This window comes from Aplidium turbinatum, chromosome 13 (genome assembly GCF_918807975.1).
Source record: "Aplidium turbinatum chromosome 13, kaAplTurb1.1, whole genome shotgun sequence".
Taxonomy (NCBI): Eukaryota; Metazoa; Chordata; class Ascidiacea; order Aplousobranchia; family Polyclinidae; genus Aplidium; species Aplidium turbinatum.
In genome coordinates, this window is record NC_137484.1 from 4,928,307 (window position 1) to 4,951,391 (window position 23,085).

Here is a 23,085-nt window from a genome sequence, read left to right on the forward strand (position 1 = left end):
TTTGCTCGGAAACTACAGTGCAAGCAATGAAGCAAACATTGCATCAGCATCGATTCGAAGTCAGACTCAATTTCAACCAAACAAAAAGCTTCAATGACGTCACATACGTCATACGGTGATGAAAAATCACATGACCAAAAAAGCTACAGTAGAAAGCTTGGACCAGTAGGACCACCCCACCATCACCAGTCACCACATTCTGTGTATTCGTTAATGATAACCAGTCTCGAGTGACAACTTGTGCTATATTTTTCAATTTCTTGATCACTGAGCTAACGGGGCGGAATAGGGGCATGGAATAATTCACAGAAAACGACACTTCAACAACAAGCGGAAAATTCACTCTATCAATCTCGGTCACTGGCCGCGTCAGTAATTTAAACCTCAAATAAGTAAGCAAAACTTCCAGGATTAACATCCCATAGAAGCTTTCTCAGTCTGAAGACAAAGATTCAATCAAAACAGCTGAACTGAACAATTGAGTGCACAATTGCTTTCGACGGATTTTAGTTGTAACTGTTTTTTTCAATTAAAATAATTTAGGAATGTGAAACGAGGAGGCTGCTGGAAATAATTAACCACACTGCGTCAACTCTGAGAAAAATTGACAATCGCTTCAAGCATCACCGTACTGACATAAGTCGAGGATAATGTATAGTAAAAGCACAAAGGAGTGAAAAAATCCTTTATTTCCAAGCAAACTGACCAAGCGTAAAAGGACAACAGTTTTATCGTTCTAGCGAATTCAAGGCATTTACTCAATTATTGATCAATTCACACTTCATAAGTTCACAGCAGACAAGAGAGCACAGTGCACAGAGTACAGACCATTGGTGTGAATTATGATCAACTGATGATAACCCTAATCCAGAAGTAGTCTATTTTTCTGTAGGCCTGAACAAAAGATGGGTAAAAAAGAGAAGTCTCGTAAAGATGAGCAGTCCAGAAAATCGAAGCATCATAAGGATTCTCATAAAAAGAAGAAAAAGCATCGCTCACAATCATCTTCTGATTCACGATCTTCATCACCTTCACCGGACAGGTACACACTCATGCAATAATCATTTTGTTTATATATTTAAGCCTTCAGTGCAATTGCACATGCAGTATGCTACAACAAATGGCGCAGTATCAAATGCAGCACAACATGAAGCAGCTAAATGTGTACAATCAGCTGCTTATGTTTTACTACACATGTACACAATACCAGGGTTGAGAAAAACCCGGGTTTTTTAAAAAAGCCCAACCCGCCCGAGTTTTTTTTGGTTTTATTGTTTGTTTTTTTTTAAAACGTGCAAAAAAGGTAGATTCATGCTTACCGTATTTCACCTCAAAACTGCTTTTTACCAATGAAGTGCTCACTCACAGTACATGCTGGCATAACTAAATAAAATAATGCACTAGGGCTGTTTAGCTATGAGGCCTTCTTGCATAAATGAGTTTTAGTGTATAGTAAAGTGGCATTACTTGATTTTTGTGTAGCCTACTGTACAGAAATATCCACTGCGTTTTCACTTTGTCCTTGGAAATTTACTTCACAATCACATCCTCAAGTTCTAATTTGAAGTTTGTTTTAAGTGCCTTGCAGAGTCTTTGCTCATTTTTTCAATTTTCTAATAAAAATTGGACAAATATGATGCTTTGGGCGTTTTTACGGGTTTTTTGGGTTGGGTAAAATACCGACAACCCTGCACAATACACATCCCAGGCCTCGAAACTGAAGGCGGCCATCGCGGCCATGGCCGCGATTCACCTACAAAAACCGCCATTTTGTCTGCCGGGTCTCGCACTTCCGTCGGCCACATTTGTCCGCCATGAAGTTCCGAGAAAATTTTACGCAATCGGCATTGTGAATCAAGTATTTTGCCACTTATAATCACAAAGGATTAGAAAGCAGTCAAAGCACCCGATAAATCACAATACACACTGTCTATGCTTGAATTGTTAACATCATTCATTGAGCAAGCAGCTGATGTCTGACGATAAGCAGGATGCAAGTGACATTACTATACACTTTATTGATGCGATAAATCAACAGAAAGGAGTGAAAGCCGAGAGTGAATAACGATCATCGATCAACACCATCAAAGGAAGGTTTTAAAACAGAAAAAATTACCAGTACCTTAGATAAGATTGGTGGCTCTGACAGTGCATTGAAGTTTTATTTAAGACTAGCACTGTAGTAGTTTAATAGCAAGAGCGTCAACAAACAAATTCCGAAAAAAATTTACTCAAGCGGCCGTGTGAATGAAGTACTTTGCCACTTATAATCACAAAGGATTAGGAAGCAGTCAAAGCACCCAACAAATTACAATACACGCAGTGTGTAACTGTCTATGCTTGAATTGTTAACATCATTGATTGACCAAGCAGCTGATGTCTGACGATAAGCAGGATGCAAGTGACATTACTATACACTTTATTGATGCGATAAATCGGAACAAAAAGGAGTGAAACAAAAAAAGCGAATGCCAGAGAATGAATAACAATCATCGATCAACACCATAAAAAGAAGGTTTTAAAACAGAAAAAAAAATACCAATACCGTAGATAAAATGAGTGACAGTGCATTGAAGTTTTATTTGAGACTAGCAGTTTAACAACAAGAGCGTCAAAAAACAAATTATGCAGAAAAAGCTGTTTAGCTTCTGGGCGCCAGGCAGCAAGAGGGTAAGAGAAGAAGACAATGCACAGCAGCAAGATCAGGAGAGCACTCCAAAGAAAAAGTCTAGAACTTGCAGTGTAATGACAGTTAAAAAGTGGATTAGTCAACACGACTTCAAGTGGCTGCGCTACGAAGAAAACGATGGCAATGCTACAAAAATTTGGTGTGAATATTGCAAGGCTTATCCTGCAATTGTGGCAGCAAATATGCACAATTCCGGTAACCTCACAGACAAGAATGCATACATCAAGGGCACTACAAACATTAAGTTAAGTGCCGTTAAAGATCACGACTCTTCCGCACCACACATCTCGGCAGCATCAGCTTTCAATGCAGATAGTGTGCCTGCACATCAGTTTCCAATTGTGAAGGCCCTTGACCTAAATGAAAATCTGAAATTGACGATGAAACGTTTATTTGAAATTGCCTATTTCATTGCTAAGGAAGAGCTACCCTTTACGCTTTATCCCAAACTTGCGGCCTTGGAGAAGAAACACGACGTTGAATTGGGTGTGATGTACTTAAACGACAAACAATGCGCCAATTTTATTCATTATATCGGCGATACCTTATCACATGAATTAGACGAGGAATCAAGAAAATACAATGGATATTTCTCTATGATGTTCGATGGAAGCACGGACAAATCGTTCTCAGAAAGGGAAATCCTCTGCATGAAATACGTTCACAAAGGCAAAGTTACCGCTAAATTTATAGGGTAAGTATTCTCTTATTGACCACTGTTCTTTGAATATGCTTAATAATGAATATGCCTTACATCAATTTTTTTATTTATTAACAGAATCATGGAACCGCTCACCTGTAATGCTGATGGCATCAAAGCTGCGTTGAAAAACAAGTTCGAATCCTTTGGTATGGAGTGGAAGGAACGGTTAGTCGGGGCTTCTGCAGATGGCGCGGCTGTGAATTTTGGAAAAACAAACGGTATACTGGCTTCCTTTACAAAAGACGCACCGTGGCTTGTGTCGGTTCATTGCACTGCTCACAGGCTGGAACTTGCTATCAAAGATGGCTTTAAAAACACCTTCTTTAGTCAAGTAAGTTGGCATGAACATTTGTTTTTTTCTTTAACCGAAACACGTGAAATGATAAAGCCTTGCGATTAGTTTATATAGTAGTCTCAATAAATTAGAAATAACAATAGAGTATATTAATTTAAGTCTACTAGGCCTATATGGTGAAACAATCATTAGATAAGGATTGAGGTAATGTTTATCTTTTTATTTTAGATCGATGAAATGCTATCAAGTCTTTACTACTTGTACCGCAACTCTCCCAAAAAATGGCGTGAATTGAAAGAGTTGGCCAACATTTTAGAAACCAACATCACGAAGCCAACACGATCCAATGGCACACGATGGGCACATCATAAGCTCACAAGTTTGAAAGGGCTGTTGCAAAGCTATCCTGTTGTGATAGCACATTTCGAGGAGATGGCAGAAGGATCGAGAAGAGACGTGGCCGCTGAGGACTCAGCCAAGATAAGAGGCTATTTGAAAAAAATGCAAAGTTACGATTTCGTTTATTGGTGTCACCGATATGTAGACATTTTGCAAGAATTGTCTCAACTCTCTCTAGCATTCCAGAAGGACGAAGTTATCATTTCAAGTGTCATAGATTCACTTGAAGGTACAGTCGCCTCCTTGAACTTGCTGAAGCATCAAGGCACGGAGTTAGCAAAGTTCAATACCATGATGAGGAACGGTGACGCCATACTATACCGAGATGTCCAACTACATCCATCTCGCACGCCAGACCTACAAACAAAAGCCGAAAAATTCATTGATGCAGTAATTGCATGCATTACTCGTCGTTTTTCTTCATTTAATACTAATCCCGTACTAAGAAATACGCAAATTGTAGACCCAAGAAAATGGCCCATTGACGAAGTCGATTTACGTGACTATGGCAACGTTGAAATCGAAAGTCTAACCAATCATTTCCAAAGCATACTGCTCGCAAAATCTTGCGATGTTGGCATGATTTTAAATGAATGGGTAAAGTTGAAATTGTTTATTAGAAGGCTAACCACTTCAAATTTCACTCAAATATGGCCAATTATCTTCGAAAATCACTACAGTACATTTTCAAATGTTTTGCATGTAATAGAGATCGTACTGACCTTGCCTTCATCATCTGCGCACGTAGAGCGCTGTTTCTCTCTCTTGAAGCGACTGTTGGGAGATTGGAGAACTTCATTAAAAGCAAAAACAATTGAGTCATTAATGCGTGTATCTCTGGATGGACCAGACTTATCAGCATATGACCCCGAACCTGCCGTGATTGCGTGGCATACGGACACCATTATGACCCGTAAACTTGAGTAACTATGCCTGTAATACACCCTCATTATTTTACTAGAACACTCGTCTGAATTTAGCCAGCAAAACCTGCCTGGAAAAACAAGTCTTTGGACTATAAGAAAAAATATGCACTGGCACAATGACTAATTGTTTCTGGTTTTATTGAAGACTAATCTCCTTCGCTCGCTTTCAACCAAGAGAAGCATACCTTTGCAGCAATACATCTCGTGGATCTCGTGTTGAATTTTAAAGGTCTCACACGAAATTGGTTAATCACATTTCCAGTTCGTCATAGACGTAGGATTATCTGATATTGTTTCATCTTTGTTACATTGGTTTGGGATTTCAAATTATTTGTACGCAATAAAACGAATACGTTTAAGCGGTAAGCAATTAACCAATTTCGACTGCATTCTAGTTTTGCCTGAAATGTCCTCTCTTTGACCTTGATGTAGACTACACTACATATAAACTAATAAATCACCACCAGCTTTGGTAGGCTATGTTTGCACTGCCTTTTGTTTGAGAGCAGGTGATTATAACTACAGGTAGGCCTACCAAATACCATTATTTCTCGACCAGCTTGATAAAATACATAGGCCTTTGTAGCTGTAAAGTATTTCAACAAACCTTTTGCTTCAGATAAGCTGTTTGTGTAGATTTTATGGTAAACTTTTGTTCCTTCCCATACAACAAAATCCGTCATTTTCACATTGATTCAACCACTACAGACGTTGAATCAATGTAAAAATGGCGGATTTTCCTGTCTGGGTTATCAGTTAATTATCGCGCAACAGGCAATGCGATTTACTCATGCGTGTCAAAGTTCGGATGGCCGCCATGTGCTTGTGAATGGCCGCCGAACAGCTTGCTTCAGTCGGACACGTTTGGCCGCCGGAAGAAAAAAAACGTTTCGAGGCCTGCACATCCAGTCACATACTTTTGAGTTCAAACCAACAAAAACTGTATAATATTATATCATTCAGATACTTTCACCACACAGCTGGATGGATGGTCATTTTATTTTTATTTGGATGCGAAACGCCGAAACGTACATAAAATAAAAACGTACAGTGTGCATCCAATAAGAGAGTACGAAAGACCGTAGCCCTGAAGGCGTAGGAGGTTGTCGAGTCTGCACTCTCTCATTCAAATAGTTATACGAAAGAATGTACTGCGTTTTTTAATATTATACTGTAGCAAATTGACACAAACAAGAAGTAGAAAGAAAGCACAAAAAAAAAAGATACAGACGCAAGAAATACAAAAAATAATAACAATGGACATAAAGTCAGGTAGTGGATGTCGTTTCTATAGCTCTTGATTATTGAAGAGGTGTTTTTTGCACATTTTACTGAAAAATCGTTTACTCAAGATCGTTTATGTAAACTGAAAACAAAAAGGGGCCAAGTAGCCTACACTTCCTTGAGGAACTCCAATAGTAATATTTGGTACGTATTGCTGCCTATTGGTTAGATTTGAATGAATAAGGTTTTTAACATTTCTCCTTATGCCATAATGATTCAACTTATCAATTAAGATTTCGTGATTAACTGCATCGAATGCTTTTTTGAGATCTATAAACACTGAGCACTAGGGTGGTCCAAAAAACTTTTTTTTGTAAATGTTATCGTCTCACCCTAAAATATTGTTGCCATTTGATGAGAAAATGACATACGTGAATTTTCATAAAGATTGGTTGATATTTAGAGGTTGCTACCGGGGTTCAAAGTTTTGTCGTTTGCCCCTATTTTAATGTTTCGAGAGGATATGATACAGATATGATATGGTACAGTCACAGTAAAAAATACGGTCAGTGTCATGGTATATTGCAAGAAAAATACAGTTTAATAATTACTCTATAGTCTATACTCTGTTTATAAACTCGTGTGTCTGTATTACGAATTATACTAACTGGTATACATATACAAAATGTGCGACTTTGTATAACTTTGTGTTTAAAATTCAGAGACTAAATTTGACATTCAATAACAACTTTAAAAGACAGTGAATAAACTACATGTTCAATTGTTCATCTTAGTGCATGTACATTGTACAATGTATTAAATGTACATGATGTAAACTAATATACATAGTCATAGGCGCCGGGTTTTGAAAATTGCCGGGGGGGCAAACTTTCTAGCCGTCCGATTGCTTACATTCAAAATGCTGATGTTTGTTTGTCAGCATTGATGTTTGTTTGCGTCTATCTGCCATAGTATATCGCCAAGCTTTATAATGTAGGCTCAGGCCTCAAAGTTCACGGCGGACATGTCCGCCGTCACAGCATGTGATGTCCACGGGAAGTACCATCTAGATCGGTCATATTTGTCCGCCGAGAAATAACACAGGAACTAGCGATACAAATCGTTATTGCATAGCACGAACAATTGTTGCGATAATATATTTTCCAACGCATTTTAGCGCGCATCTAGAAAATGTGAATACTGTATCCCTTAGCTTCCATTCAAGGAGGAAAACTTTCGATTTTTACGTTGCTTCAACGATTGATGACGTTGAATCAGCGTAACAAAGGTGAATTCTTTGCTAAGAATCGATAGGAGTACAGGTACTTCTACACTAATCACGCGCAATTTAGTTCAAGTTTTACGTCACAATGTCTGGCTTCGATTTTCGAGTAATAATGATACGGCGCTGCCCCAACGAGCTGCCACATATCCCTCCCCAGTTTTCAGTTATACCAGCACTCTCCATCCTTCCTGGAGCAGACCTCTCAAGAAAGGCATGAGTCACATTGAACAGGATCAGATGTGACGTTGGCTGCACTGGAGCTAATCTATTTAGGTGGGGGTTGCATAATACGCCGATATGTGTCTGCGGAGCGGTAGAACAAACAATGCAACACATACTCCACGAATGCCCCATCTTACGGCCCCCAAGTGGAATCATTGGTATTCGAAAACTGGACCCAACTACCGTATCATGGCTGCACGATGAGGCATTGCCAATCTAAGCTACAGTACTACAAGTCAAACGAGAGAAGAAGAAGGCAAGGTTGGTTACTAAATTAGATTATACGAGTAGGTTATTACAGCAAGATGCAACAAAATTTGTTAAGTTGTGGTATTACAGTAAGAAAGAAAAGACCCAAGAAAAATTCACTTTCGCTCACATGACATGCAAAAATAAACTTAAAGGGCGGGGAAACTCAAATTAACTTTGCGAGTTTTTTGTTTCGGCGTGATGTCATTGTGTACAACATGCGTTTTAGCAATAAAAAAATCCAAATTTTGTTGCCCTCGTCTCGCTAAGGCCGCCTTTGTTTGATACCCGTTTGCGAGGTCTCATTGTGCATCAAGCTGTGATGCTGTTCGCTGTGACGTCACAAGGTAGTTGTGGCCAAATGTTTCAGACGAGACTTGATTTATGACGATTTTTGCATTACTTCAAAATACTGCATCAGATATAAGATGATGCATAAACATGATGCAACTGAAACAATATATGATGCAGTATTTTGAAGTAATGCAAAAATGGTCATAAATCAAGTCTGGTCTTAAACTTTTGGCCACAACTATATGTACCTTGTGACGTCACAGCGAACAGTATCACAGCTTGATGCGCGCGAGACCTCGCAAACGGGTATCAAACAAAAGCGGCCTTAGCGAGACGAGGGCAACAAAATTTGGATTTTTTTTTTGCTAAAACGCATGTTGTACACAATGACATCACGCTGAAACAAAAAACTCGCAAAAAGTTAATTTGGGTTTCCCCGCCCTTTAAAGAAAAAAGCCTGTGAAACTTTGCGCAGCAGAAAATAGTAGCGTTGGTGTAGAAATTTTCGGACTCTTGCCCAGAGCATTGTGACGTAATAAGCCACACGACCACGTTCGGTGGAAGTTAATCAGTTATGTGACGTATTGACCAGCTACACGGCGCTTTGACTCTTCAAGCGCAAGTCGTTCTGATGAAAGCCTTTCAGAGTGACTTTACTGGTTTTTTAAAAAGCCTTCTAAAACTGTGCGAAGAATTATTATCAAGATAAAGTAATTAAGCATGACGATCGACGGCTAAAACTGGTGTGTCCGCCGTGAGACTTGATTTGTCCGCCAAGATAGCTGCTCAGACCGGACACTAGGGTGGCTCTTAAAATTGAGTTTTTGAATTTTGCATGGGACACCCTTTCAAATGGTGAGGTTGTCAGAAAAAATAACTCTTGCAAATTTTTTTTTAATTTGAAGTTGATTTAGAGGTGGCCCTCCCCCCCTAAAGTTCCGTGCCCTCCCTCGAAATACCAAATCTGCGTATCTCGAAAACCACTTGAGCTAGAGATACGGTTTTTGTTTTAAAAGATGCAAAAAACATGGTTTTCTATCTGCTTTCTGAACATTGAATGCATCTATCTTGAGTAGAAAAGCAGTTATTTAGAAAAAACGCATTTGACCAAATCTTGATTTTACAACCTTTTTTGTGACCACGAAACCGTCTATAAAATTTCGTTTTTTTTCTTAATTTTTGCACCTTAGAGGGAACACTGGTAACGATATTCATTTCAAAATGTAATTCTGGTCAGTACTGCAAGAAGCGATATTATCGACAATATTTTACATATTGCCTTGCGTATCGTGACAGGATGTCTGCGACCTACACAATCGGACAATTTCCCTGTCCTTGCAGGCAACCAACCAGCTGAGTTTTGTCGCGAAGAAGCCATCCTGTCTCTTTCTCGGCATTACGAACCCCAACCACTTGCTCCACTCAAGTCTCTACAAGTCTGTGAGCGAGCAATCGAGAATCCTCGCCAACTGAAATCGAGACACCCATTTGTATGTGACGCACAACTCCTGATGAAAACCGCTGAAAACCAATCCATCAGCGCGGCTACCTGGGAGGACAACAAATGGAGCTCAGAGAGGAAGAAGAACTCCTCAAGGCTCTAAAGTTTTATCTTCGACACCAGCCCCCATCCAACCAGAATGCATAATTTGCCAAGGAAGGCCTGGGTGTGGCACAACCGCCTGCGTACTGGGCTACTGGAGTCAGACTATTCCGCTCAAATATGCACAAATTGGGGATGGCTCCATCCGCAATCTGTGAGTGTGGCATAGAGGAACAAACCACTGACCACACCATCTGTAACTGCGCCAAATGGTGTGCGTGGTCTGCTTGAACTGGATGACGAATCAATGCAATTGCTACTCGACACCTGCTCAAGCATCTAAACCACATCGGCACTGCCCAAGGGTGGTAAAAGATAGAGCCCCTTGACCCCTGGAGTAACAAAGAAGGTTTAAACGAAGAAGAATCGACAATATTGTTCTTGTTGGAATTTGGATTCAACAGTTTCCTGTGTTCAGTAACAACTTGCAAAAGAAACTGAAGTTGGTACTCATCTTCAGTTGAGAGTTTGTTAAAATCCGGGATTAGACTGAGAGCAACTCCTCTCTCTGCTTTGTCATTGACTACTGAAAGTCCCTTCGCCATGTGTAAACCTTGAATAAATGCATCATCTTCAGTCCAATGAGCAGGATCCTTTGAAAGTCTAATTATTGCTTCATCTTCACCCAACAGCTGAAGCCATTTTGAATTAGAGGTGCAATACTGTTCTAGACCCTTATTGCTAAGAAACGCTTCAATTCTACTTTGATGCTTCGTCTCCTTGGTGGACGTTCTGCTGTTTCATTTAACATGGTTGCCACCATTAGCTTTTTACTTTCCACAGACAATCGAGAGTCAAACAAGGCTAGTTCAACCATTTCTTCAGACAGATACCATAAATGCAGACCAAGCTTTTGCATAAATCGCCTTCGCCATCCAACAAGTGCAATGCATAGCACCTGAAGCTTGAAAGCGGATTCCACGCTCAGGAGTTTCTCCAAGGAATATGACAAAAAACGGGCATTTTAGCTATGCATGAATGCATAAAAGTTTAGGAATACTTATTTCGTTTATTACTTTACCAGTTTTACAGGTTAGTTTATGAACTTTGTTTATTGAATAGCTTGGGCCACAATACTTGTTTAGCACTGTTTTGTGCTAGAATACCGAAAACAGGTTTTTTCTAAATAACTGCTTTTCTACTCAAGATAGACGCAATCACTGTTCAGAAAGCACATAGGAAATCATGCTTTCTGCATCTTTTGACACAAAAACCGTATCTCTAGCTCAAGCAGTTTTTGAGATATGCAGATTTGGTATTTGGGAGGAGGGCGCAAAACTTTAGGGGGGGAGGGCCACCTCTAAATCAATTTCAAAGTCAAACATTTTTTGCAGGAGTTATTTTTTCTGACAACCTCACCTTTTCAAAGGGTGTCCGACACAAAATTCAAATTTTTTTCATTTTTTGCCAAATAAGAGCCACCCTACCGGACACGTTTGTCCGCCGTCAACAAAAACGAATTTCGAGGCCTGTAGGCTACCGTACTTCGAATTATATGCTCGTCACTTTGAACTTTAGCTCTTAATACGCGTAGATACTAAACTGAGCAAGCAGCAAACTTAGGGACTGCACCTCGTTATTGACACTCCCAAGAAAAAGCAAAGCGGAAGAAATCAAGAAAAACGTTTTTCAATCATTGTTACTATGCTTCAACGGCACCATGCTGGCGTTTATCAGCTACCGTATTTCTGTTTCTTTTGTTATCTTAGGAGCAGCGCTCTTGTTGCAATAAATAAGATCAACAAGATCTTTTAATTGAGATCGATCCGCAATGAAGGTCAAGCTAACACAAATCTGAACTTGGAAACATTTAATTTACGATTTTTTTTAAATAATTTGCGGGGGGGCAGCCACCCCGAGCTAAATTCACGGGGGGGCGCCGCCCCCCCGGAGTCGGCGCCTATGTACATAGTTACATACTGTAGTTCACAGTGTAGATTTTAACGATCTGTTTTAGCCTGATGCTGCGAGCTCGCTGTGGCAATATCAAATTGCACTAGCTTTCGGAACGCAGTTCCCTAGACGTGTGCTATGACGAACTCGCAGCATCAGGCTAAAACAGATCGTTAAAATCTACACTGTGAAGTAAGCAACGATCATGCTGCTAAAAGCAACTCAATCAATTGCAATACAATTACATAGTACACTACATACATACAGAAATTATTGCCCGAAGGTCTTTCTACTACAGTCTACGTATCGGTGACGGTGATCGGCAACAACGCGCAAAGATACTGTTTCTGTTCTTCGTCACATGTGTGTAATTAATGTGTTGTATTCCATGATCAACGCCACTCCACGCTCGGCAATGTCATTTACAACCTTAATTGCACTCACAATTGCTCTCGCTCTTTGATACGCGTCATTTGTCTCCCAGTTATCCGGGTCTATCTCCAAAAATGATGAAGACAAATTCAGGGCTTTAAAAAATCGGTTTGTATTTGAAGTAACAAAATCTTCCAAACTTTTGTGTGCAATTTCTTTATGGCCAATTACAGCTTTTTTCCTAGGCTCTACTCTTTCGCCCAGGGTTCGATCTTAGCGCTGGTCCTCTGGCCAATGTCTATTGCGAGTTCCCCGCGGACCAGTATGAATCGTTTCGCACTGGTCCGACTGTCCAGTGCAAAAATATCATTGTATTATGACTGTCGTTTGATCGTTTAGAGTGCGTGGTTCTCGTTTGCGCTTCTATTCAAACAAGAAAACACGTGATCCGTACGTGTTAAACCGTAAGAAAAAGGCAGCAACATCACGTGTTAAATCATAAGAAAAAAGTAATCGCAACATCATGTTAAATCGAAAGAAAAAGGGGAATCCAGGCCTCGAAATTCGTTTTGGTTGGCGGCGGACAAACGTGTCCGGTCTGAGCAGCTATCTCGGCGGACAAATTAAGTCTCACGGCGGACACACCAGTTTTAGCGTTGATCGTCATGCTTAATCACATTATCTTGATAATTCTTCACCATTTGAGAACTATAGCTACGGTTTAGGCTTTTTAAAATTCCAGCGAAGTCCCTGATTCTGAAAAGCTTTCATCAGAACAACGACGTGCGCTTAAAGAGTCAAAGCGTCGCGTAACTGCTTAATACGCCGCATAACTGATTAACTTCCACCGAATGAGGTCATGTGGCTTCTTGCGTCACAATGCTCTGGGCACGAGTCGGAAAACTTCTACACTAACGCTACTAATTCTGTTGTGCAAAGTTTCGCTAAGCTTTTTTCTTTAGGTTTATTTTTGCGTATCATATGAGCGAAAGTGAACTTTCCCTGGGCCTTTTCTTTCTTACTGAAATACCAAAACTAAACAAATTTTGCTGCACCTTGCTGTAATAGCCTACTCGTATAATCTAATTTTGTAACCAACCTACCTTGCCTTATCAATATTACTCGGAGATCAAAGCCAGACATTGTGACATAAGACTTGAACTAAGTTGCGCGTGATTAGTGTAAATTGTAAAAGTACCGGTAGTCCCATCGATTCTTAGCGAAGAATTCACCTTTGTTACGCTGATTCAATGTCACCAATGGTTGAAGCAACGTAAAAATCGAAAGTTTTCCTGCTTGAATGGAAGCTACGGGATACAGTATTCACATTTTCTACATGCGCGCTAGAACGCGAGGAAAGTATATATTCGCAATAATTGTTCGTGCAATGCAATGACGATTTGTATCGCTATTTCTCGGCGGACAAATATGACCGATCTAGAGGGTACTTCCCGCTGACATCACATGCTGTGACGGCGGACATGACCGCCGTGAATTTCGAGGCCTGTAATTGCAACAACGCGTGAGCTCTGGTAGCCTAGCACAGTACTCTCAAGAGATTTGATGCATAAAAATGTTAAGATTGGGCTAGAGTTTAGAGAGCATGTGAGTGATGAGGCATAAAATTAACTTAATAAATAGGTTAAATTAATAATGATTGTTGACTGTTATTATTGAATTAGGTACTATTGAATAAGAATACCGTACTTAAGGTTTATGCAAGATTGCATAAAGAATTCGCGTTCTGTTCAATAAAGTTCTCTTTATTACAAAATTTATCAGTAAACGGACGGACCAGTGCGATCTCGTGCGGACCAGTGCAAATGGTGAGCCACTAGTCCGGTTGGCCAGTGCGAAAAAAAGTTAAGGTCGACCCCTGCTTTCGCCACATGTCTTTATTGCAGACACCATCTTTCGTTTAGTGTCTGATGATACAGAATTATCAAAGAATGCCAACGTGATAAGCTCCTCTCCCAGGTACCACAAATGACGCAACATCTTGTTCTCTGCAGCCTTTGCCATCTCTGAATTAATATCCTTGTACTGATCGAGTTGTTTGAGAAATGCGAGATCCTGAGATGGTGCAAGAATCGACGATGGGGCAACAAACCAAGCTTTCACGTACACTCTCACAACAAACACACAGATATTGCGCAAAGCGACATCCTCCCTTTTAGTCAACGTGTACTGTTTTCGGTACATCCAAACTTTGAGTGCATAGATGGCTTTCGCCATCCACCTGGCACGATGAAGGGCACCAGGAGCCATGATTTTGATTCCACGAAGAGGAACTCCACCCAAGAATATGATGGTCAACTCAAGGAGCTCTCTGTAGTCGTCACGATGTTGCTGTATTAACAATTGTTCATTAGCGAAGGTTATTATGGCATCTGCTACGTCTGTAACATGCTTCAAAGCCTCATCGTCAGTTCTCGCACATTGTACATCATCTTTAGCAATGAATGACCATTTCATTTAAAAACGCTTAAAGAGTAGAATGTCCGGACCAGTCGAGGGACCCATCGCACATGAAAATATTGCCTCGAGAACTATCTCGTGAATATGATGACGTAAGCCAAATACAACAAGCCTTTGCCCAATTTCTGTTCTAGCAATATGCACGCGCCCAAACGACATCCTGTGTTGGAACTGGTAGTATCGAAGCACATCGCAGCGACACTATCCGTTATACCCCAGTCATCTAATGTTTCCTTCAGTGTTGTAGCCATTCCTTTGCCGGTGCCTGCTCTAAGTTTAGGTACTGCTAATAGTTGATTGACGTCTGCACCGCTTACAAGTTACAAGTATCGGAAGACGGTCTACGCTTTGTTTTTCAGTATTGTCGCATAAAATTTTCCCATCCCAATGAACGACCAATGGCACGGATGGCGCAAAGTCATCTTTCAACTTGCTCGCAACATTTTTTCTGAATTCAATTCTTTTGCGACAAATCGATGAGCGACTGCATACCACATCTTCCAAATTTTCGCCTAGACTTTTGACTGCTGTAGCCACAATACACGTTGCACTACGGTCACTGACTTTTGTACGATCAAATACGGTAGCTAGATCTGGACAAATAGTTTTACGTCTCTTCTGCTTGGATTGACTTATTTCGTACGTCGTACTGGTACATGTGCTGTCCTCCTCTCTGCTTTCGGAATCTTGTAAGATCGAACTCTGGCTATCTTCTTGTTGTCGCATACTTGAATTTGTCGCATACTCGCATACATAGAATTTCATCCGTGACTACAGTCGCGCTCTCATGTAGAGACTTTTTATTTGTGAAATGATGATGGAACAAGACGAACAGTATCTCGCGCTTAGACGGGAATTTGGCGCCTTTCAGTTCAGCTGAACGTTGTCCGATTAGCCAGATATTTGTAGAGCCATAGGCGGCGCCCCCCTCGTGAATTTAGCTCGGGGTGGCTGCCCCCCGCAAATTGTTTTTAAAAAAATCCTAAAGCAAATATTTCTAAGTTCAAATTTGCGTTAGTTTGACCTTCATTGCGGATCGATCTCAATTAAAAGATCTACTTGTTGCAACAAGAGCGCTGTTCCTAAGATAACAAAAGAAACAGAAGTACGATAGCTGATAAACGCCAGCATGGTGCCGTTGAAGCATTGTAACAATGATTGAAAAACGTTTTTCTTGATTTCTTCTGCTTTGTTTTTTCTTGGGAGTGTCAATAACGAGGTGCAGTTTGCTCCGTTTAGTATCTACGCGTATTAAGAGCTAAAGTTCAAAGTGACGAGTAGGGTGTACCATTTTTCAAAAAGTTTTTAGAAATTAGTGCGGCTATGTATTACGGGTTTCCACTTTTGTTAAAACGTATTTTGGTGAATTTTCAGAATTTTCCCGCCAAAACTGTGTTTCTGCCGCCATTTTTTCAAAATGGCGGCCAGATGAGATATCATCAAAATTTACAGCCTAAAACTGACGCAATGTGATCATATAATATGTCGATTACGGGGTTTTTGGGGTCACAGAACACGAATCTGAAGTCAAAAACGCTCTACGACAACAATTTTGCAAAGTGAAATTTTACCCTTTGAAATTTATGGTGAAATTTTACAGACATGGACACAACCTGACCAAGAATACCTCACGCCAAAATGAATAATCCTGAACTTTTGTCAAACTTTTGAAATAACAACACGATTCATTTACAAACAAATTGAGTTAATCACTCTTAGCCATGATCTATCCCTGTTTCTTCTGCATGCTATTCCTTATGGTTCAGTCCCGATTGATTTCAATTCGCGGTATTTTATCAATACATTACCAGAGTGCCGTTACACAGTACCAGAGTGCCGTTACTCTGTGCCGTTACACAACAACCAAGAGAGCTTGCCGGTGGCTCTCGTCAGAACACCTGCCAATAAAATCAGTGAATAGCTTAATCCCGCGTTCCACAATATCGTTGACCACCCTTACGTTCAAAGCGAATTTGTTTAGTTTCTCATGAATTTTCGAAATTTTTCCATTCTGATACTGGCATTTGTAGCCACTCTTGATCAGTATGTTCCAAATTGCTTTCCCAATTGTTGCCTCCAGCAATGTACAAGCACCTTGCCACCTCCCTGAATTGTCAGCAGGCGTATCAAACAACATACCACCAATGACAACTTTCATTCTCCAGTCTTCCACCAATCTTATTACGGCCTGTTCCTGAGATGATCCGGTGCCGTCTGGTATCTCAGGCACTCCCAGCAGCTGCATCATTTCTGCATTACCTTCATCATCAAAACTAACGTCAGACACATATACACAGTTAACCGTTCTGATGAAATATATCCTCCCATTTTCAGAATCTTTCCGTCCCAGTAAATTATTTCCAAATCAGGGGCCTGGAGCTCATCTCTGATATTTTGGGAGTGAGAGGACCTAGTCTTATTAGCCAGTCTATGAGCTGTTGTGGCTGAGATATTAGTATCTTCGACTTGTATGCCGAAAGCTTGAGCCACAGCAGCCACGAACATTGTTCTTTGCCGATAGCTCAATTAAAGTCGATCAGATGTTAAAGCTGTAGGCGACATAATATTCATTTTCTTTCTCTTCCTTTCAGAATTTTTCCAGTTGTCACTGTCACTTTCTGTTTCTTCATCTGTACTCCAACTTCACTGTTTTAAGATTGTCAGCAACATCGTCTTTATATTTCTTTTCACCAGCTGTACTGTGTCGTTTTTTCTCTAGTGAAGTCCCGTCTCTTCTACAGAGTATCTGTGCACAATGCGCAACCTAATTGATCTCGCTGGAGCGGATTTTTCAGATGTTCCAGATCTGTCTCCCAGTCAATGATACCAAAATGCATGCGAATTGACAGCGAGGTAGTCTTACATATGTTCAGAGCATCCTTGAGCTTTTCTTCCATATCACGCAAACGTTTTTTAAATGAATCACTATTATTCCTCTTCACGCCTGGAATCAAGTTCTCGTTGATACCGAGTTTCACACAAATTCCTCAGATGCCGGTCTATATCCGCATTTTTAACAATAAGCTTACACGATTCCTTGTCTGTTCCAGATTGCTTCTCGTTCTTCTTACCAAATACCAAACCAACGCCAAAATGATGTTTCCATACCTGGCAAATTTCCTCCCTTGCTATCACGATGGATTGGTTGATCGTTCTGTGACTTTCGTCTCTGAGGAACAACAGCCTAGCTAGAACGTCAGAGCTTTTAGGGAGCTTAGAAACACTTAGTCTTTGCTAGTGTTTCCAATAAGGAAGTACTTTCTTTTTGGTCTTTGTGCCAATAACCGGTATGCTTCACCGGCCGTCTCATTCAGTGACATAACTGAATCTTGTAGCTTGGGTAGAATCACTAGCTCCTCTTCGAGTCATTGTAGCTTATGATGATCTTCGTCGTGTAGAAGTAAGGCATTTACCCAGTTGGTAGAGTTTACTTCTGCTTTTCGAACCTTTTGGTCTGCCGTGGGGTACTCTGCTGTTGCTGCCCATTAGTTAGTAAGTAGGTATAGGTTAGCAACTAAATATACAGGTTACTGTAGACTAGTTAGTAGATTTTTATTGGATCTGAAGTACACGAGAAAGTACATGTTCATTTTTCCCTCGTACTGATTGATATAATCACACCGACTAGAAAAGATTTTGCATACAATACATGCATTTCAAGGTTAAAATGACAATAAAATGCTCTTTTCATGTAAATATGCAGTCCAAAACAGTGTGATCACATCTTATGTCAAAATTCACTTTACAAAATTGTTGCCGTAGAGCGTTTTTGACTTCATATTCGTGTTCTGTGACCCCAAAAACCCCGTAATCGACATATTATATGATCACATTGCGCCAGTTTAAGGCTGTAGATTTTCATAATATCTCATCTGCCTCCATTTTTTCAAAATGGCGGCAGAACCACAGTTTTGGCGGGAAAATTCTGAAACTCCACCAAAATACTTTTTAACAAAAGTGGAAACCCGTAATACATAGCCGCACTAATTTCTAAAAACTTTTTGAAAAATGGTACACCCTAGTGACGAGCATATAATTCGAAGTACGGTAGCCTACAGGCCTCGAAATTCGTTTTTGTTGACGGCGGACAAACGTGTCCGGTCTGAGCAGCTATCTCGGCGGACGAATCAAGTCTCACGGCGGACACAACAGTTTTAGCCGTCGATCGTCGTGCTTAATCACTTTATCTTGATAATAATTCTTCGCCATTTCAGAACTATAACTACGGTTTTAGAAGGCTTTTTAAAAAATCAGTAAAGTCACTCTGAAAGGCTTTCATCAGACCAACGACTTGCGCTTGAAGAGTCAAAGCGCCGTGTAGCTGGTCAATGCGTCACATAATTGGTTAACTTCCCCCGAACGAGGTCGTGTGGCTTATTGCGTCACAACACTCTGGGCAGGAGTCGGAAAATTTCTACAATGACGCTACTATTTTCTGCTGTGCAAAGTTTCACAGGCTTTTTTCTTTAAGTTTATTTTTGCTTGTCATGTGAGCGAAAGTGAATTTTCCTTGGGTCTTTTCTTTCTTACTGTAATACCAAAACTTAACAAATTTTGTTGCATCTTGCTGTAATAGCGTACTCGTATAATCTAATTTAGTAACCAACCTTGCCATATCATTATTACTCGGAGATCAAAGCCAGATATTGTGACGTAAAACTTGAACTAAATTGCGCGTGATTAGTGTAAAAGTACCTGTACTCCTATCGATTCTTAGCGAAGAATTCACCCTTGTTACGCTGATTCAATGTCATCAATCCTTGAAGCAACGTAAAAATAGAAAGTTTTCCTCCTTGAATGGAAGCTAAGGGATACAGTATTCACATTTTCTAGATGCGCGCTAGAAAGCGCTGGAAATTATATTCTCGCAACAATTGTTTGTGCTATGCAATGACGATTTGTATCGCTAGTTCCTGTGTTATTTCTCGGCGGACAAATATGACCGATCTAGATGGTACTGCCCGCGGACATCACATGCTGTCAGGGGCGGCGCCAGCCAAAAATGAGTGGGGTGGACAAAAATATTTCGAGGTAAAATGCTACCGTACAATATGGTCACTAAGATTACCGATTGCGAAGTGATTCACTGCAGCTCGGTTGTGAAATTTATTGAAAAATAAACAAAGGAAATTGAAAGGGGGCAAAAGCTTGTTTTCCATTGAGCGCACTCTAAATTATGAACAAAAGAATAGAATGGGGCCAAACGCTCCCATACATTTCCTATATGCGGTCCATGGAATTGCTGACTACGATCTTGATGTTAGCAAGCTTGTCGTTATTTTATGTCATGGAGCTGCTGCAATGATAGGCGGCGTCATAAAAATTTATTGGGTGGCCCCTTAAACAGGATTAAGCTCTGCAAGAAGCTTTCCCAGTCCGAGGATAAAGATTTAATCAATTTTAAAAATCTTAGCTATTACCCAATAATAGCTATAGGTTAAGAATCACTGCACTAAAGTTTATTTTGCGCTCGCAGGTCAGCTTAAAAGCTTCCACCAATTTTTGAAGATCAGTGTTATCTTCAATGTCTCGCTCACTGCTGATCTGCACCAGATGTTCAAGTCTTTGTGATAACACGGCAGGTCGCAGATAATTGTTTATTGTCTTAACTTTGCTGTGGATACGTTCACAAGACGCCACAGTCATGGGCAAAGTAGCAAAAATTTGAAACAAATCGCTGTACAAATGATTTAAGGTCGTTTTGTCCACACAATTTCAAAAGTGAAGGCAAACACAATTAACCACGCGGTCTTAGTCAATCCAGTTTGGTGCTTTTTAAATTCTAGTTTCCACTTGTGACAATTATAGCTGATCTCAAGAAAAGAAGATCCTATTGCTGCTCAACCTGATTTTCATCGAAATTATAGAATTTGACTAAATACTCAACTTTAGGCAAATTTGATAGAGACATGTGCGTGAAATAAAATGCAGCTGCATTTGACATTAATTCACAAGCTTGATCCGAGTAGCCTAACGCTTTTTAAGTTCATTTAGCATTCTGTCAAAGGGTAAAGAAAAATCTCTTCTCAACTTTTCTGTAATGGATTCTGATTCACTCCACGGAAGACTGTTGCAACCCATCAATAATATCTGACCATCTCGGAAATGGTTTGGTGGGTAGCGGCATCGTTTAGCCGGCGTGGTGGTTTCACTGGTAATTTGATTTCTACCGCAAACAGCGATGAGATGAAAACCAATTTGTTAAAATTTTCCTCTGAACGCAGTGAGTCAAATGCTCTTGTCAAAGGAACGTTCAAATATTACGTAACGCCTTCGAGGGGGAGGGGGGGGTTTATGCAAAGCGTTACGTTAATTAGCGTCACATCGGGGGGAGGGGGTTCAAGCAAAACGTTACGTAACGCTTTCGAGTACGGAATGGTAGTTTTTTGTGCTGAATTTGTAGTGAAAAAGCGTTACATGGGGGAGGGGGGGTTAAAAATTCGGAAAAAAGCGTTATGTAATATTTGAACGTTCCCCAAGTCGTTGATAGCAGCAACCCCAGTGGTGAGATCTATTTCTTCACTTTTTAAATAATCTGAAGCCTGTTTATTTAACGAAAAGCATTTATGAGGAATAAGACTAGCAGTAACAAATTCAGTTTGCTTGATGCGGAACAACAAACCAGTAGCTACACCATTACCTTCGTTTGACATTTGTCGGAACATTGACAGCAGTGCTGGATATAGGCTACATTAATAACAACATCCAGATCATCTAAACCTGCAGACCATCTATTAGTAGCCTATCAGATAACGAGTGCAATGCAATTTTTCCAGACATGATTCCCTCCTTTTTCAAATGCTCTTTATACAAAAAATGTCTGTTGGAAGAACAGTCCATAAAGTGGTAGATGTTACCAATTGTTTTAAAAATTGTTTTGACTGTCGCTAGTCGCTACGTTTTCAACACTGTGCTCAAGCACAAGATTTAATTGGTGTGCAAAACAATGAAAATATGCCGACAGTTTGACACCCGCTGCAACTAGGTGTTGCTGTGCACCGTCATCCTTGCCTGACATGTTGGTGGCCCCATCAAAACCTTTGCCTATTAGGTCTTACAAAGCTTGTGTCTCAGCTGTGATAAAAGCCATCACCTCAAAATGGTAAAATTATAAGCCTACTACAATCAATCAATACAACAAAGCGATAACAATGAAGATTCTTCATTTCTTCTTATGTCAATGCTGCAAAAGTAATTCATACGTAAGAAGTTGAAATTAATTTATGACGCAGTCACTAGGCCCCCTCTAACTCCCTGCATACACCCCCCAAGTTTTCTCATCGGATCTCGACAAATTACAAAATTGACCTTAAATAGGAGTGGGGTGGACATGTCCACCCCAGTCCACCCCGTGGCGCCGCTACTGCATGCTGTGACGGCGGACATGTCCGCCGGGACTTTCGAGGCCTGAGCCTACATTATAAAGCTTGGCGATATACAATGGCAGATAGACGCAAACAAACATCAATGCTGACAAACAAACATCAGCATTTTGAATGTAAGCAATCAGTCGGCTAGAAAGTCTGCCCCCCGGCAATTTTCAAAACCCGGCGCCTATGTGTAGAGCGCCTGGATATCTGAAACAGTAAAGACTAAAGATAGCTAACTGCTCTAGACTGCTGCTGAGTCGGAGTCTGCCTCGCTTTCTGACCTAGTCTTGTTCTGAAACGATCCTTGGTCCATATCTAGAAAGCTAATACCTCAATTGCAATTGAGGTTTTAGCTTCACAGTAAAGATAGCATGGCTATTATTAAATTATCCAAACATGATTAATTAAACATTACATTTACAAATATTCATCATATATTATGCGTGCTGAATTGATACAATTTGATTATTACACTTTGGACGATTTACGGATATTAATAAAAAATTCTTCTAAATATATTATGACAAATAATAAAATGTTTAAAGTTTAACTGTAAGCAGTATTAAATTGCTAGTGTAGTATAAAATACACATAACACTGTATAACATGCTTTATTTTGTTAAACTATCATAATTGCTTACCATGTTGTTGAACAATCACGTGCAGAACTGTATTTTGATCAACAAATTTAGCCAAGAATATAATAATCACTTCAATGTCACAACCTAGAAGACTACAGCCACCTAAGATTGAAAACATAACAAATTAACAATGCAGTATGAGGTGTGACAAACAGGTAATAGGACTGTATCAGCCACGCTCTTGGCTCAATGCCAATTGGCAAACTGCTTGTTTCATTGTGTGGCGCAACTTCTTAGCAGTATTGCGAAAGACTGACGCTGGCTCGTAACGGTAGCCGAAATATATTTCTGCTGATATAAGAACACAGACTGTTGACAGATCCCTGGAATCTCTAGTTTGACATGAAACTATTCAGTATTGATTGCATTGCAATATTTTTGCTCCAGATGACACCGTTATACCATATGTTTAACCGTATTGCATATACGGTGAAACTTCAAA

The 23,085-nt window shown here is 40.2% G+C and overlaps 1 protein-coding gene across 1 annotated transcript in view; it reads left to right on the forward strand.

Moving 5' to 3' along the window:
- The first annotated feature begins 758 nt into the window (after nucleotides 1-758).
- The window catches only part of LOC145782077 (splicing factor Cactin-like), a 47,825-nt gene continuing 25,498 nt past the window's right edge, over nucleotides 759-23,085 (forward strand). Inside the window, exon 1 of the mRNA XM_082593813.1 lies at nucleotides 759-1,042. Coding sequence (XP_082449939.1) covers nucleotides 906-1,042 — 137 coding nt within the window. The 5' untranslated portion in view covers nucleotides 759-905. The remainder of the gene's footprint in view (nucleotides 1,043-23,085) is intronic.